The 13,081-nt window shown below is 44.7% G+C and overlaps 1 protein-coding gene across 2 annotated transcripts in view; it reads right to left on the reverse strand.

Annotated features, from left to right (window-relative positions):
• The window catches only part of LOC140407870 (sarcoplasmic/endoplasmic reticulum calcium ATPase 2), a 114,791-nt gene that overhangs the window by 87,301 nt on the left and 14,409 nt on the right, over positions 1 to 13,081 (reverse strand). For both annotated transcript variants that reach the window (XR_011939853.1, XM_072495097.1), the window contains exon 5: positions 7,172 to 7,310. Coding sequence is in view for 1 of the 2 variants with exons in the window: in XM_072495097.1 (XP_072351198.1) it covers positions 7,172 to 7,310 (139 nt within the window). In the remaining variant the exon portion in view is untranslated. The remainder of the gene's footprint in view (positions 1 to 7,171; positions 7,311 to 13,081) is intronic.

Raw genomic sequence — 13,081 nt, forward strand, 5'->3', positions numbered from 1 at the left:
CTACCAATCGCGTCAGGTTAAGTTTATGTAGGGTTCCCCAGTTCCTGGCCACCTGTATCCCCAGGTATCAAAAATACCTTGCTACTCTCCTCAGCGGCAGAGCATCTATCCCCCTGCCCTGTTCCCCGGGGTGCATCACAAAAAGTTCGCTCTTTCCCATATTTAATTTGTATCCCGAGAACTCTCCAAACTCCGAGTATCTGCATTACCTCTGGCATCCCCTCGACCGGGTCCGCCACATAAAGCAGCAAATCGTCTGCATATAGTGATACTCGATGTTCCTCTCCCCCTCTAAGCACCCCGCTCCACTTCTTAAGAGTCTCTCAGCGCTATGGCCAATGGTTCAATTGCCAACGCGAACAGTAACGGGGACAGGGGGCACCCTTGTCGTACCCGTGTAGTCGAAAATATCCCGATCTTTGCCTGTTTGTAACGACGCTTGCCACCGGGGCCGTACAAGAGTCTAACCCATCTAATGAACCCCTCCCCGAACCCAAATCTCTTCAGCACCTCCCACAAATAGTCTCACTCCACCCTATCGAATGCCTTCTCTGCATCCATCGCCACCACTATCTCTGCCTCCCCCTCCGGTGGGGGCATCATCACCCCCAGCAACCTTCGTACATTGGCATTCAATTGTCTCCCCTTAACAAACCCTGTCTGGTCGTCATGTACCACCTCTGGGACACAATCCTCTATCCTTGTCGCCATCACTTTGGCCAGCAGTTTGGCGTCTACGCTTAGGAGGGAGATGGGCCTGTATGACCCGCACTGCAGCGGGTCTTTGTCTCGTTTCAAAATTAGCGATATCGTCGCCTCCGACATTGTCGGGGGTAATGTCCCCCTTTCCTTAGCCTCATTAAAGGTTCTCGCCAAAAGCGGGGCCAACAGGTCCATATACTTCCTATAAAATTCCACCGGGAACCCATCTGGTCCCAGGGCCTTCCCTGCTTGCATGTTCCCAATTCCTTTGATCACCTCATCCACCTCAATCTGCGCCCCCAGACCTGCCACCTCCACCCTCGGGAACTCTAGCTGGTCCAAAAAGTGTATCATTCCCTCTTTCCCCTCCGGGGGTTGGGACTTGTACAGCCTCTCATAGAATGTCTTGAACACCTCGTTCACTTTCCCTGCTCTCTGCTCCATCTTTCCCATTTCGTCCCTAACTCCTCCAATCTCTCTCGACGCCCCCCTCTTCCGAAGTTGTTGGGCCAGCAGCCGGCTCGCCTTTTCCCCATATTCATATTGTATCCCCTGTGCCTTCCTCCACTGTGTCTCTGCCTTTCCCGTGGTCAGCAGGTCAAACTCCGTCTGTAATCTTAGTCTTTCCCTGTATAGCCCTTCGTCTGGGGCCTTCGCATACTTCCTATCCACCCTCAAAATTTCCCCTACTAATCTCTCTCTTTCTTTACCCTCTTGTTTCCCCTTGTGGGCCCGATGGAAATCAGCTCTCCTCTAACCACCGCCTTCAGCACTTCCCATACTACTCCCACTTGGACCTCCCCATCGTCATGGACCTCCAGGTATCTTTTGATACGTCCCCTCACCCTTACGCATACCCCCTCGTCCGCCAGTAGTCCCATGTCTAATCGCCAGAGTGGGCGCTGCTCCCCTTCCTCTCCCAGTTCCAGATCCACCCAATGCGGGGCGTGATCTGACACGGCTATAGCCGAGTACTCCGTTCCTGCCACCCTCAGGATCAGTGCCCTTCCCAAAACAAAAAAGTCTATCCAGGAATATACCTTGTGGACGTGGGAGAAAAAGGAAAACACTTTACCCATCGGTCTGGCAAATCTCCACGGATCTACACCCCCCATTTGCTCCATGAATCCCTTAAGCACCTTGGCCGCTGCCGGCCTTCTCCCGGTCCTGGATCTGGACCGGTCCAGCCCTGGGTCAAGCACTGTGTTAAAGTTCCCCTCCATTAACAAGTTTCCCACCTCCAGGTCCGGGATACGTCCCAGCATTCGCTTCATGAATCCCGCGTCATCCCAGTTCGGGGCACATACGTTCACCAGCACAACCGCCTCACCCTGCAATCTGCCACTCACCATCACATACCTGCCCCCACTATGGTCTTAGCCTCGAACGATACACGTTTCCCCACCAGTATTGCCACCCCTCTGTTTTTCGCGTCCAACCCTGAGTGGAATACCTGTCCCACCCATCCTTTCCTTCGTCTAACCTGATCCGCCAACTTCAGGTGCGTCTCCTGGAGCATAACTACGTCCGCCTTCAGTCTCTAAGTGCGCAAACACCCTTGCCCTCTTAATCGGCCCATTTAAACCTCTCACATTCCACGTGATCAGCCGGGTTGGGGTGTCATTTACCCCCCCCCCCCTCGTCGACTAGCCAGCCCCCTTTTTTAAACCATCTCCTTACCCAGGTCTCACGCACCAGTCTGTCCCCCAGACGGCGCCCTCCCGTCCCTACCACCTCGTCTCGTATCAGCTCCCCCTTACTCTCAGCAGCAGCAACCCAGTTAGTGTCGTGTCTCCCCCCCCCCTAGATTGATTACTCCCCCCATATTGCTTCCGGAAGTCAGCTAACTCTGGCTGACCTCGGCTTCCCCCGTTCATCCTTTGACCTCCCTGCGTGTGAGGCTCCCTTCCTTCCTGCGCCCTTTTTTCCCGCCATAGTTTCCATAGCGCGGGAAAATACCCGCGCCTTCCTCTCGGCCCCGCCCCTAATGGCGCAGTTCCCTCATTTCTCCTTCCCTGTCCCCTTTTCCACTGGCGCCCACATTTCTTCATGTCCCCCACATCGGGGGGAGAAGTAAAATTCCCCGTCCAACATTATTACACATTAGCCCTCCCCTCTCCCCACTTTATATTTCTGTGCCACCACCTCGCTACCCCTCTCCGGGCATCAATTTCTCAAGGCTAGTCCAATTTCTCTTCCTGAATGAATGTCCATGCCTCCTCCGCCGTCTCGAAGTAGTGGTGTTTGCCCTGATGTGTGACCCACAATCTCGCCGGCTGCAGCATCCCAAACTTGACTTTCTTCCTATGGAGCACCGCCTTGGCCCGGTTGAAACTCGCCCTCCTTCTTGCCACCTCCGCACTCCAGTCTTGATACACGCGTATCACCGCATTCTCCCACTTGCTACTCCGTGTCTTCTTAGCCCAGTTCAGGACCATCTCCCTGTAGCGATGGAACTTCACCACTATTGCTCTTGGTGATTCCCCTGCCTTTGGTCTTCTCACGAGGACCCGGTACGCTCCCTCCACTTCCAGAGGGCCCATTGGGGCCTCAGCTCCCATTAGAGTATGGAGCATCTGTTCCTTCGGGGAGACCTAAAATCCGTAGGTTCTTCCTCCTCGAGCTGTTCTCCAGGGCTTCCAGCCTTTCTATGCACCTCTTGTGTAGTGCCTCGTGCGTCTCCATTTTTACCACCAGGCCCTGTATCTTGTCTTCGTTCTCGGCTGCCTTTGCCTTCACTCCACAGAGCTCCATCGCCTGGACCTTTTGTGTTCCCTTTAGTCCCTCGATTGCCAGCAACATCGACGCCAGCACCTCTTTTTGAGCTCCTCCACACATCGTCGGAGGAACTCCTGCTGTTCCAGGCCCCATACCATCTGGGCTCCCTCAGCCGCCATCTTGCTTCTCCCTTCTCTGCCGCTGCTCCAAAGGATCCTCCGCAATCCAGCCACTACTGTTGCTCCTTTCCATCCACACCCGGGGGGGGGGGGGGGGGGGTAGAATTTCCGTTGGGGCTCCCGATAAGAGCCCAAAAGTCAGTTGAAATGGGAGGTGCCGAAACGTGCGGCTTAGCTGGTCATCGCCGCAACCGGAAGTCCTTCAAACACTTGATTGAAGCAAATATCTTAGTGGAACCAGAAACTTGGAAAATAGCAGTGTTTACAGCCATCTCTAATTCAGGCAAATTTAAGTAGGAAAAAGAAAGCTGGGTAGCTCACTATCTAAAAGTGCAGGTTAGGGAGTTGACAGAGAGTGGTCTGCTCACCTCCATATTTTCATTTAATTTTTTGTTTCTCTGGTGCTTCTCATATTAGTTTGCCTCTCCCTTCCTACAGTGTTCATCCTGATTTACTTGCCATTAATGGCACAAAGTAAAGAGAGGGAATTTTGATCCATAATTCATCGGAGCCTCCTATGCTAGAACCGCCACTATGGGAAGCATCATGCAGAGGAAGATGCTCTCAAGGAAGGCAAGGTGAGGCAGCCTGGAAAGACCTAAAAGAGGAAATTAAATTGGGATAGGGAAGCTAAGAGCCAATATACTTAAAAAGGTTGATTTACAGTAATTAGGAAATACAGATTAGCCTCAATTATCCTCAATCTAAATTGGGAAGCCTTTAGGGTGAAGCTTATTGATATCAATTCATTGAACGACTTAAAAAAAAAGACAGATACTTAAATTTATATCTGCTCTGAATTCGCAATCACTTACAGTAAATTGCAGTGCAATTCAAAATGTTACAATTCTTCTGATTATATTTTTGTTCTGCTGCATTAGTATTCATGACAGCAACACAGTCTGCTTTTTCAAGCTGACAATGACTTGAGATACCAGTAAGAGTTTAATTTCCATTTCTTCAAAATAGATGTAAAGTCAAAGTCATTCTTTGATTTTTTTTTTATACATAGTTCAGGGATAAAATCGCTCAGGTCACTTTTTGAAAAATGTAAATATGGGGCAGAGAAAAGAGCGGGGAGAAAAAAAAAACAAATGCAACAAATTTAAGTCATTCAAATATTAATTTCTTATTTTTGTGCTCTTGGATTATCCTTCAGATCCCAAGCTTGGTTTCCTCATTTCCTCTTCTCTGCCCCTCCCACTCACCACCACATTTCAATTACTAACAATACATTATTCTCATCACATACACAGTAAAGGATACGCTGAATACCAATAACCTAATGTCCTCTAACTAAGCAAAGTACCTGCACAGTTCTATCATAGCAAAGGATAAATGATGACGGACAAATGAAAATTGAATCCCCAGTGGGGAAAATTTTTCATTAGGTACAATTAAATATTCTCAAAATCATCTGCACAGCTTCTCTTTCTCACACCAGGCTATATTTTTTAAAAACCACACACAGTTCAGCATTTTGCAAGATCTATGGCAACTCCATCTCCCACCCTCCCCAATTAGCTGAATAAAATCTACAGGCAAATGATTCATTCCACTTCGAATCAGCTCATTGAAAACCAAGATTATAGTTCCAAGTTTTAAGCTTGTAATCAAGAATATTTATTCTTAGAATAAACCAGAATAAACCAGTATTGATCAATTATGTTCCCTTTGGCCTCAACTTTCAGTTTGACTTATTTATCCTAGAATGTAGCCGCAATGTCTTTTTCTAAGCAGCTTTGCCTGTCAGTTATACTTTATCTACACTGGTTCAAAAAAAAACAGCATTAGCAAGCTAATCAATGGGCTAAATTATGAAACATAGCTGCTAAACGGTTTTGTAATCACCACTGAGATTTTGGCACCAATTTTTAAGAGCAAATTTAACTTTCAAATGTTGGTATTGTTAACCGATGGCCTGTGGCTGCGCGCATTCCAAATGACTGGCACACCAAGCAGTCGATTTTTAGCAACATTGTGTTGCTCACATTCTAATTCCCAATTTGCGATGCAGATAATCCAGCAGAAATTAGTATTTAAAATGGGAACAAAGGATTAGGAGCAAGCCATTCGGCCTCGTGGGTCTTCTCTGCCATTTAATTAGGCACTACTGATCTGCAGCTCAACTCTATCTGCCATTGTTCCATGTGCCTCAATACTCTTACCTAACAATAAAATCTATTCACCTCCATCTTAATTTTAACATCCACACCCCCCTGGGAAAAAAAGGAAAAGTTGAAGACTTCCGCTACTCTGCGTGAAAATGTCCGACAGCCACACTTAAATTTTAAGACGTTGCCTTCTTATTCTGGACTCCCCTGCCCTTTTGAATTCTTTTAACATTCTAAAGACTTTGGTTATATCACACAATCCTTAAGCTCGAGAGAGTACAAATCATGTTTATGCAGAGTAGTCATAATTTAGCCTTTTAAACACCAGCATCATTCTGGTGAACCTTCTTCACAATCAAGAATATCCTAAATGGGTCTAATCAGAGCTCTGCATAATTGTAGCTCGCGTTCTTTTTTGTGTTTTATTTGTTGTTATATATGACTTTTATACCTGTCCACCAGCTTTTAGTAATTTGTGCACATTGACACTCAAATCCTTTCACGGTTTCACAGCTAAGAATACTATTACTTAGGAATCCATGTCCAAAATAATGTAAAGTGGAATGCACACGTGTCCAAAATACTTAAGATTCGTAAAACGGAACTTCCATCACTCTCCAAATACATGAAGGGAATGCATACCATACATTGGTTAGAGTGGCCACACAAGAGTACAGCATAGACTCTTATATTGTTACGAACATCGCTAGGCTGATGTCTCCAGAACTAAATCCCATAGCTCAACATGCTTCTATAAAATTTTGAATGACCAATTAAATATTTTTAAGTGGTACATACTGCCCAAAAGTGATCAAGCTTGAACAGCTGATAACCAAGCTGCTCCAACATGCTTCCTTTCCTAACTCCTTTCCAAGAACAATCAAGGACTGAAACAATCTTCCACAAATATTAATCTCCATGCCCCCTAAAGATTCAGTCAAGGGAAATATTTTTAATCAACAGAACCATTGACTGCACTCAATTGTGCACCTCGTGCGAAAATTCCCTGGTGGAAGACTACAGAAGAAGGAGAGCTTACTAATAACTACCAAGCTCCTCGGTCCTTGCTAGTAAGAAAATATTTTGATTTTTTTAAAAATCAGATCCACAGTGGACGACACTCTTCACCATACTGAACTCAACCCGTCACAATTTTGCCCATTCACTTGAAACTGTCCATACCCTTTTGGAATTTCCTGTTGTTATATTTTATCTGCTCCGTATCTTATGAAAATTGTCAACACAAAATCATATTACATTGGCACATAGCAAGACTGGAAACACCATTACCGACTTTCATTTATTTACGTGTACACAAAATCAAGACTTGCAAAATTGACATGAACAGTGTCAATATCACATACATGGTTCAGAGTACACAAGTGGCTATTATCTGATAGAGGTAATTTATACAAACCAAACATCAGCATATGCATTAATATAGTTAACTTCACTTACCTGCCACTTCCACTATGTCTCCAGGGACAATCTCTCTGGCCTTGATCCTCTGTACACTCTTTCTGTCTTGTCGATAAACCTTCCCCATTTCAGGTTCATATTCTTTAAGGGCTTCAATGGCATTTTCTGCATTCCTTTCCTGAAATGGCAGAAAGGGGCAGTGATGGGGTGGGGTGAAGAGAGAGGTAAAGGTTGTTCAGTTCACTATTTGGAAAAAAAATGTCAACAGCCGATTTTCAGCACATGCTACACCGATACTTCGAACACAGCTTTTCTCTGCAGAAGGCAGCCAGTGAGATTTGGGACTGATGTTTAGCATTCTACACTGCGGATGTGTGCCAACAAAAATAAACAGCAGCCCATTTTGCAAAACGTATCCCTGGTTGCGTCCATCATCACAACTGAAAATGAAGAATAATTTTGAGCGTATGGGAATTGCTAAGAAGTAAAAATGACATCCTGTTGAACCCAAAAATAACATCTGGCAAAGTTTTGCTTTCAATCAAAACAGGGCTCAAATATATGTTGCTTCTCAGGATTACTGAAGCACTGGTACTTGTAGGAACAGATTATAAAAATTCCCAATTTGTCTAAACAACATTAACTTCCAGGAGTCTTTTGCCAGAAAGGAGATACAGGATTTTGCCAGAAAGGAGATAGAGCTTCCCGGTGGAGCCGGCCTCCACATTGCTGGAGGAGGTGCTGATGACAGGGGGACTGGAGAAGGGGGTAGTGTCAGCGGTTCACGGAGTTATTTTGGAAGAAAAAGCACCACTGGAAGGGATCAAAGCAAAGTGAGAGGAAGAGTTGGGAGAGGATATGGAGGAGGGGTTCTGGTGTGAGGTGCTCCGGAGAGCAAATGCCTCCACCTCGTGCGCGAGGTTGGGGCTGATACAGCTGAAGGTGGTATACAGAGCACATCTCATGAGGGCGATGATGAGCCTGTCCAAAGCTAGAGGATTACTGGAAGGAGATTTTTAGGGCAATTTCTAAAATGGTGCACGTGACACTGGACCTGGGTCCCCGGGTGGCCATATTCGGGGTGTCAGACCAGCCACGGTTGGAAACAGGTGCGGAGGCAGATGTTGTAGCCTTCGCCTCGTTAATCACCCGAAGGCGGATCCTGGTGGGATGGAGAGCAACCTCTCCACCTTGTGCCCTGGCGTGGCAACTTGTTGGAATTCTTGACTCTTGAGAAGGTTAAGCTTGAACTGAGGGGTTCTACAATTCATGGGCATTATTCATCATGCACTTTCAAGAACTGGATAACATCAAACATTAGTTGGGGGGGGGCGGGGGGTGTTGATGGTGACTATGGGGGATTCCTTTTTGTCATTTGTTTATGTGAACATGTGGGCTAATGTTTGGTTGGAGGATGGGATCGTTAGTGATATGGGGATTGACATATTTGTTACTGATTATTGTTTGTTGGTGGGTGTAGATTTGGGAGAAAATGTGAAAAAGGAGAATAAAAATATATATATTTTTTTAATTTCACGAGTCAATGCTACGTGCAAAACCATCTTCATAGCATGTGTTTAATTTCACTGACTGCACTGAAGCTTAATAACTTTGTTTATTCTTAATATTTTTCATCAGTCTTCTGGATCAGACATTAAACAGAGGTGTCTTCCGGGCTCTCAAATAGGCAAAGAATACAGGAGTTAACCCTGATGTACTACTTATCCCTCAAATGAATAATAATCTTTATTGTCACAAGTAGGCTTACATTATCACTTCAATGAAGTTACTGTGAAAAGACCCTAGTTGCCACATTCCGGTGTACACCGAGGGAGAATTCAGAATGTCCAAATTACCTAACAGCACATCTTTCGGGACTTGTGGGAGGAACCCACGCAGACACAGGGAGAACTTGCAGACTCCGCACAGAGTGACCCAAGCCGGGAATCAAACCCAGGACCCTGGCACTGTGAAGCAACAATGCTAACCACTGTGCTACCATGCCGCCCAATATTTACCCTCATTATTAAATGCATTGAACCATAGATCCGAGTTACACTATACTTTAAAACATGGTTGAATTGCAATAGTACTTCCAATGGCCAAACCTTTTGAAATCCCTGGTGTCATCCAATAATTACAAATAAAATTGAAATGGCTGCCTAATTGTGTAAATGCTTCATTGCTACAAGTGTCATTTACACCAGGAGGGAGGGTTTCTTTTTTTCTTTGTCTAGTTCATTCTCAGCCTGGATGGAAGGAGTGGCAATGGTTAAAGAGAAGCATAAGTGACCTGAACATCAAGACATGGGGAGAGCAGCTGAGGAGAAGAAGGCCAGTGATTCCGCTTGCTTTCCATACCCATATGTAATGAGCAAGAAGGTTTAAAAAAAAGTAGGCAAGGCAGTTTGTCGTCGCCAAGTCTTTGCTGTGAGTTAATTGTGCACAAGGGAAAGTTTCCAAATTGCCTTTTATCTCTTGTGAACAAGCAGATACTTGAAAAGGTTTTCTGCATGCAAACCTTTTGTACGTTGACATTTCACAGTTTCTGCTTGATCAACCCCTCCCCCCTTAAGAGGCATCTATTACGTCAAATTTAAGCTTGGGGGGGGGGGGGGGGGGGGGGGGGGGGGTGTGACGACGATCTGTGAACCTGAATCAGTGCCAGTCAAGTTAATTGAAGCAACACTGGTATGTTTTTATATATTCCAAAATCTTTCCCTTCAAAAACAATTAGGTGCCTTTACAAAAGTATTCACAAACTGCTGTGAATGAAAGTTTGCTACTCAGAGCAAGTCATCAAACCTTTTCCCTCATCAACTCTACTAATAAAACAAATGTGGTCAGTCAAAAAGGACATCAGGGCAGCCTTGTTGTGAATACAAATGAGAGCGTGCACAATAAGGTCATGTGAACTGAACTTAAACGGGGTGATTCTTTAAACTGAAAGAATGGGTTCCTTTTTTCTGGCCCTCTATTTCAAAGCAGAAATGCAACTGATGGCACAGTATCGATTTTCAGTGTTCTTTCCTGCTATACCAAAAGACTCCAAATATTTTTAAATTTCATAAGACTTAGCAACATTATATTTTGCTTCTTAGCTGCATTATACAGCACAAAGTACATCTCAAAATGAGCCTATACAATTACTCGAGTGGTTAGACTCAAATTTACAGCAACTAAACCAACATCGAATATCTGAAATATTGCAACCCAGATGGTTACAAAATCAAAAGACTGAGGGGAAAATTACCTATTCCTACAAATTTAGGAATAAAACAAATGGGTTATAGTGGTGCAACAGTTAAACACTTGGATTTGTGTGCTCAATTTCCACATTTCGTAATTAAGTAATCATTTTTAATGCAACAACAAACCATAGCAACCAACTGAAAGCCACTTGAAGCGAAACACCAGTGAATTTACATATTTTCTGTTCATCAAAACCATCCACGTAAATCTGAGTCAGAAACCTGGTTTTATGATAATTAGAACTATTCTCCTGCTGATGGGCTCACATGGCAAATCCTGTGAAATAATGCCCTAATATGATGCAATGGCAGTGCCAATCAAACTAAATTCAATGGACCATTGCTCACAGTAAGCCTATCCTTTTGTCAATGATCTTACAAGAAAAGTAAACCATTTCAAATGTAACTCATTATTATTTCTCAAAGGAAATGAGTGTTCAACACTGAACCATGTATTCCCATTTTCTTAAATTTACTTATTAAACAAATATTTTAAATTGTAAGCAATTTGAAAGGTTGAATGGAACCCGTCCAGTTCTTGCTAAAAGGTATTTGTTATCCAAATTAGTGCACCTCAATTTGTTTTAGTACTGCGCCTTGTTGGTTCACTGCCATATAATATTCAAGTAATCCAATATCTTCTTGTTCGTCCTTTTGAGGGAAAGGAGACCATGTTAATCATCTGGGATATTAGGTAGGGCTCCGGTAGATAAGTAGATAACTGCCAAGGCCAAATTAATTTTTTTATTTTTATATAAAAGTGTGCCCCTTCAAAAGCAAGCGCATATCAGAGGCTGAGAGAAAAGTCAAGGAGAGGAAATCCCGACCCAGCAACTTATCCAGAACTCAATAATATCCTGCTCTTTTGGGTGGCAATGTAGCACAGTGGTTAGCACTGTGGCTTTACAGCGCCAGGGTATCAGGTTCGATTCCCGGCTTGGGTCACTGTCTATGCGGAGTCTGCACGTTCTCCCAGTGTCTGCCTGGGTTCCCGCTGGATGCTCCGGTTTACTCCCACAAGTTCCGAAAGACATGCTGTTAGGTAATTTGGACATTCTGAATTCTCCCTCCATGTACCCAAACAGGCACCGGAGTGTGGCAACCTAGGGGCCTTTCACAGTAACTTCATTGCAGTGTTAACGTAGGCCTACTTGCGACAATAAAGATTATTATTATTATTTGCCGCAAATCTGTAAATCCCTGCTTAACCTTTTTTAAAAAACTATGCAGAGGTAATTGTCCCAATCAATTGGGAGAACCAGTTGGATAGTACATGGTGCAAGATCTTAACTGATTGCTGTAGATCCACTTTCCATTGATATAAAAGTTCGGGTATAGAGGCTGCCACTCAGCTCATGTTTGTGTTCTTCTGTAAACCTATTTCGTCCAATCTTATTTCTCTTCCTTGTAGCCATCTGGGATGGCCACTTCCAACTAGGTAGAGAAGAACTCGCAAAGCCTGGCGGGTAAAATGGACAAGCCAAGACTCAGGCAGGCTCAGAGCCTGAAATGCATAATAGTAAGCAAGAAGTCCAGACGGTATCGAAACTCCGTCCAATTAGCATTTTAATGAGGCCGATTAGCATTTGATGGCCCATCTTCACCAAAACAAAGGACTGGTACTCAAGCAACCGGGACAGTCCCAGACATTTTGGCGCCACTCCCTGTTCAAGGGAAACACAAACGGGGTCAGTGACCACTTGGGACACGCCCAGCCATCCAGATCCCCGCCCACTTATTGGCTAAGGTATCGAAAGGAGTGATCAGGGATCACCCAATTAGTAAGGCCCAAATTGAAGGACCGCCCAAAACAGCGCAATCAAACCCCCCCCCCGAGTATAAGAAGAGTTTGCCATATGTTCGCTCTCTCTTGGTCTTGGTACCCCGGTCACGGCCATCACTAGTGCAGAAACACCAGAAGCAAGTCCAAGTTCAACGCTCGCTACCAGACAGACGGATGAGCCTAGCTGAGCAGCAGTTACTGCTTTGAACCCGATAGATCCAGAAGCGAACTGCGGCTACTGTTTCCTGACCTAAGCCGGGTGCCCGAAGTACAGGTTGTCTTAGTCGATTGGTGTAGTTAACTTGTAGTGTTTATGTTGCATGACTAACTGTGTGTAAATAAAGTACCCTTGACCTTGAACTAACTAACTGGTGTTTGGCTCTTTGATCGATAGCCGGTTGAAACTTGTGGTGGTAACATTTGATACCTGGCGACTCTAAGCATAAGGACATAGATAACATAGAAAGAAGGGCAAATTCATTGATTGCCAGAATTGGAACGGAGCCACATAAAAGACAAAGTAAAAGAAACGCGCAACATCCCCTTCCCCAGTGTTTATGTTTTCAGTCTCAATAACGTTTTTGGTAAATACAAAAAATACAGCACTCACTGCATTCTATTCAATTACACAGATTCCGTTAAAAGCTAAAATCCAAGGGCAGCATGGTGGCGCAGTGGTTAGCACAGGTTCGATCCCGGCTCTGGGTCACTGTCCATGTGGAGTTTGCACATTCTACCCTTGTTTGCGTGGGTTTCGCCCCCACAACCCAATAGATGTGCAGGCTAGGTGAATTGGCATCGCTAAATTGCCCCTTAGTTGGAAAAAAATTAAACTGGGTACTCTTTAAAAAAAATTTAAAGCTAAAATCCAGTCAAACAATCTACCTTGTACAAATTCATGTCAACCGTCTGCTT

Source organism: Scyliorhinus torazame, chromosome 1, assembly GCF_047496885.1.
Source record: "Scyliorhinus torazame isolate Kashiwa2021f chromosome 1, sScyTor2.1, whole genome shotgun sequence".
NCBI classification, from domain to species: Eukaryota; Metazoa; Chordata; class Chondrichthyes; order Carcharhiniformes; family Scyliorhinidae; genus Scyliorhinus; species Scyliorhinus torazame.